We start from the raw sequence: 5,065 nt of genomic DNA on the forward strand, positions 1-5,065 counted from the left end.
GCTGTCACCCAGGCAAATTCCCACAGTCCTTCTTAGGCTTCCCCAGCTCCTGAGGATACTTAGTCCTCTGCTTCCTGTTGGAAAGTTCCCTGCAGACATTATTTCTCCCAGAACTTCTGCAGATTTCTAACAGATCTCTGGGCTTTCTCCTCCCATCACCAAACACCCTGACCTTGCTCTGGTGTCACAGTTATGTCACACTAACCGGTAGCTAACAGCAGCAGTCCAGCCTGTGGTGGGCCGGGAACACATGTTCCCTGACTGTTCATCTTCTCCATCCAGGGCAGGATACTTGGACGAAGATCAGATGGAAATGCTATTGGAGCGTGTGCAGACAGAGGTCTTTTCTGTAAAACAGAAGTTGGACAACGACTTAAAGCAGGAAAAGAAAAGGCTCCATCAAAAATTAATAGCTAAGAGGAGACAAGAGCTGCTGCAGAAGGTATGTAGGCTTTCTGCTCTTTACCCCTGAGGACCTTCCCAGGCGCCCAGTGAGCGGCAGACATTGCTACCAGCACACGAAGAGGGGATCGGGTGGTATGATGTGCTGTCTACAACTGATTAGTAGTGACTTCTCAGAATGTTGCTAGAAGAGGGACTCTGTGGTCCTATTCTGCCTCAGTACAGCAGAGGTATGTAGTTGGCTAGTAATGTCTGCATGGGCAAAGAAATCAGAGTCTGGTCTAAGTAAGGATGTCGGTAGGTGAAGGTGTTTATTGTTTAATCAGTACTGTGCTCTATGTGTTATATGTGACAATGCCTTTTTTCTCAATGTATATTTTTTATTGAATTTTTGTGCATTTCTTATATCTTCATCATATTTAGACCCCTTCCCCATCCACACTCCCAAAGTCCGCCCACCAGATTTCATGTGTTCTGTCTTATATGTTAAGGCCTGTCGAGTCAAGTTAGTCTACCCAGACGTCCCTCAGTGCAGGTTCATCCACTGGGGTCTGGTCAGCCTATCTAGAGTCTCTCCCTTAAAGAAGATCAACTCTCCCTCACCCAGCAGTAATCAGTTCCCCTGCTAACGTTGGGGCCTCCTGCCCGCTTCCTCAGTTCTATCCTGGGTTTTTTTGTTCTGATTGAGTTTGCATGGGTCTATGCGTGCTGTCCTCATTATGTAAGTTCATCTGAGGAAGTTTCCAGGGGCCTGTAAGTCTGCTTCCTTGGGACATCTACCCCTCTGACTCTTATACTCTGTCCAGCTTCTCTTCTGCAATGGTCCCTGAGCCATGGGTGGGGGACGTTTGATGTCATATCCAGGGACAAGTTCTATGCAGCCTCTTATTCTCTACACTTCGGCCAGTTGTGGTGAAATACGTTCTCTCTCATTTGTGGATCTTAGTACTAAATCCTTGTATGTGAGTACACATCCTGATGTAACTGCAGGAGCCAGGAAAATGGAAAGGAGTCATGGAGGTAAAGGGAGAGAAAAGAGACAGGGGTATAGTCACTGACAGAAGACAGTGTCTTCAACCCTTACACTGACCCTATGAGGAAGATGTTACCATTGCTCCATGTAAGAAGAAAAATGAAGACACTACAGCTTTGAGAGCTTGTATCATGTGGTCAGGTTAAACACTGAGTGTGTGATGACAGGATGTGAGGCCGGGCATCTGTCTCAGGACCCAAGCCTTATCCTTGATATGAACCCATCTATCTGCCTGTCAGCCTCAAGGGAGGAGGGGTCGACGTGTGAAAATGCAAACGGTCCTGTTACATATAACACCAGCTATATGGAGCTCACTTCTCCAGGTACAGAGGTGGCAGTCCCTGGAAAGACTGTCCAGAGCAGGGGTGGCAGAGTTGGGTCCTGAGGATAAGTGTGTGTCTAAGACAGGCAAGGGGTATGTGTGTGGAGTTGTAGGAAGCAGGGCAGTATCCTGCTCCAATTCCAGGTGCTAAGGCCAGGGTGAGTACTGTGTTGGAAGTTCTGAATACAGAGAGAGCTGGACTTAGGAGGGGTGAGCTGCCCAGAAATAGTGCCAAGTCAGGCAGGCATGGTGTGCCGAGCCTCTACTGCCATACCAAAAAGAAGGCTACAAGGCTTTCAGGAAGAAAAGGAGACATCAGATTGTAGGAGGAGCTTGGGAAAGCAGAACCACAGAGAGTTCTAGCACTTTGCAGGTGAAAGCTTGCAGGCACCTGACCTGACCAACCATCCTGAGCTTTGAGGAGTCAGGGCAGATTCGGAGGTCACATGGGCCTCAGGGACCACAGTTTGACATGAGGTAATGGGCTGGAGACCTGGCTGTCAAGCACACTGAGGGGGAAGAGAGGAAGGGTGGACTGACTTCAGGTTTCTAGGTAGAAATGGCTTCTTTTTTCTTTGAGAATTCTGTACGTGAATACAATACATTTTTATTATAACCACCCCTCACCTTCCCTTCCAGCTACTCCCAGATACCACCCCACATCCCCATAAATTTCACATCCTCTTCTATTTTTTTTTTCTATAGCTTACTGAGTCAAATCAGTGTTTCTTATATCCCAAAGGCAGTAAGGCTGACCGCTGAGCATGGGAACATACCAGGGGCCACATCCCCGAAGAAAATTGATTCTCTCCAACGGCTGTCATGTAGCTCCTCAGCTAAGAGTGGGGCACTGTGAGCCCCTCCCTCATCTGTGCCAGATGTTGGCCGGTTTGGTCTTACGCTGGTCTTGTGAAGGCGACCGTGGCTGTTGACAGTTTGTGAGTGCAGCCTCCTCGGTACCGTCTCACAGCTCTCCTCTGCGCTCTCCGGCTCTTGCCACCTTTTGGCCCCTCTTCCTCAGTGTTTCATGAGCCTGGTGGGAGGAGGTGCGATGTGACGTCACATTTGGGAGTGAGCACTCTGCAGGCACTTCTCTTGCACTGAGACCAGTTGTGAGTCTCTGCAGTAATCACCATCACTGCTCCCAGAAGCTTCTCTAAGGTTGAGAGCAGCGCTAATCAAGAAAGCCCGCCTAGAAACTGCTTCTTATCACCAAATTGTGTGTCCAACCAAAAGCTAGAGGTCTGAGCGTGACCACTGACGTGTACCTCACCCCCAGCACCACCCCTTTCCGCTCTGGGCCTCTGTAAACCCCATTTCCTAGATGGCCTGCCATCGGAGGTCTGGAAGGAAGGCCTGACTCCAGACCTCACGAAAGGTTTTGGGAAGCCTTTGCAAATATTATTTCCAGCAGTTGCTTTTGATAAATATTGTGAGTAGCTCAGAAGTAGGGGACGGTTTCGTGAATGTTAGAATTTGTGTTGGGTCCCCAGTGCCAGGGACTTGGCCTGACACAAGTGGTAAATAAATATTTGGGGATTTAATGAATAGATGTTCTGGTCACCAGGACCCGTGAACCAAGGAATAAAATGTTCTCATAAAATGGACCCGAGACTGTGGGTGGACCCACTGATGGACATCTTCATGCAGGGTGGGTATTTCCCACCACAGAGCTTTAACACCTGCTCTTCTTTCCCCCAGGATCTTCTTTCCCCACTTCTTACCTTCGTTAAGACAAGATCTCATCTTCTAGGTCTTCTTCCTTAAGAGGCATATGCTGACCTTCTCACTTAAGTTGTCTTTTGTGGATTTCGGGGTTTGTCTTACCTGTTTAGAGTATCATGATTTTCAGTTACTATCTGACATGTAGTAGGGCTAACAGTGCGTGTATGTTGCTGTGATCTCTGCACCAGACATTTTCCTAAGAGATGAGCATGTATGGAGAAACTCAAAGAGGGGTCATAGGTACTGTTTCTAGCACCATTTGACAGATTAAAAAGTAGAGGCATAAGGAGTCAGGCACCTAGCTGATGAATGGGAGAGCCAGGATTAGAACCACTCCTGGGCTTTACCTAGTTAATAAATACCTGTTTGCCAAACATGAATCTTTTTACCATATTATATATGTGGAGGGGCAGTGGTAAGGATTGAACCCAGGGCCGCACACATGCTAGGGGAGCACCCTACCACTGTGCTACATCCCAAGCTCTCATTTCTACTTTTAACTTTGAGATCGGATCTCTCTAAGTTGCCTAGGCTAGCCTTGTAGTAAAGATCCTCCCACCTTAGTCTTCTGAATGGCTGGGGTGACAGACCCATGTCACTTGAGTCTGCGGTTTGATTTTGCCAAGGACAGTTTTCTAACTATGAAGCTGTTGGTGTATGTGCCCCCATAAGTAACCAAAGTGTGATCCCAGAGCTCTGTATCCCTGTGCCCCTGCACCCCTGTGCCTCTGCACCCGTGACCTTGTGCCCCTGAGCCCTGGTTCCCTTGTGCCCTGTACCCTTTGCACCTCTGCACCTCTGCATGCCTATGTCCCTGCACCCCTGCACCCCCGCACCCCTGCACCCACGTCCCTGTGACTGCCCCATCCAATCGTGCTCTCTCACATTTCTGCCAGCACAAGGAGCAGCAGAAGGAGCAGCTGTCCCTTGGTGAGGCCTCCCGTTCGGCCGAGGACGTAGGCCAGTACCTGCAGCAGTGGAGGAGTGTGGTGACCGAGCACAGCGCAGCCCTGGAGGAGCTGCAGGAGCGCCTGGACCAGGCTGCTCTGGAAGACCTCCAGGCCCTGACGATCTCACTGTCCGGGAGGGCCACGGACGAGCTGAGGCGCCTGCAGAGCTTGACCCTGACGCAGGAGTGGAGCGGGAGCGGGACCAGGAGCGCGTGCAGGGCGTGAGGCAGAGGCTGCAGCAGGATGCACCGGAGGCCCACACTGAGGAACAGACTGAGCTGAGGCTCTGGGAGCACTCGGTGTTCATGTGAGTGACCATGGGAGGTCGCCCTTGCTACTCTTGCCCATCCCACTGAGAAGGGTGTGGTCGCACCCTGGAGAGGCAGGGCACATACCCCTGGACAGATGAGAGCTACCTTGTTTATTAGTCACACACACTCAGTCCTCAAGCCACACGGGATTGCACAAGTGTTCATGTGAGTGACCGTGGGAGGTCGCCCTTGCTACTCTTACCCATCCCACTGAGAAGGGTGTGGTCACCCTGGAGAGGCAGGGCACATACCCCCGGACAGATGAGAGCTGCCTTGTTTATTAGTCACACACACTCAGTCCTCAAGCCACACGGGATTGCAC

At 50.4% G+C, this 5,065-nt stretch overlaps 1 protein-coding gene across 1 annotated transcript in view; it reads left to right on the forward strand.

The window, feature by feature from the left end:
• Positions 1–4,795, forward strand: part of LOC103739553 (limbin-like) — an 86,563-nt gene extending 81,768 nt beyond the window's left edge. The window contains 3 exon segments of the mRNA XM_008839961.2: positions 283–442; positions 4,379–4,616; positions 4,619–4,795. Coding sequence (XP_008838183.2) covers positions 283–442; positions 4,379–4,616; positions 4,619–4,743 — 523 coding nt within the window. The 3' untranslated portion in view covers positions 4,744–4,795.
• Positions 4,796–5,065: the final 270 nt, after the last annotated feature.

Source organism: Nannospalax galili, unplaced genomic scaffold (assembly GCF_000622305.1).
Source record: "Nannospalax galili isolate Female #2095 unplaced genomic scaffold, S.galili_v1.0 scaffold1561, whole genome shotgun sequence".
NCBI classification, from domain to species: domain Eukaryota; kingdom Metazoa; phylum Chordata; class Mammalia; order Rodentia; family Spalacidae; genus Nannospalax; species Nannospalax galili.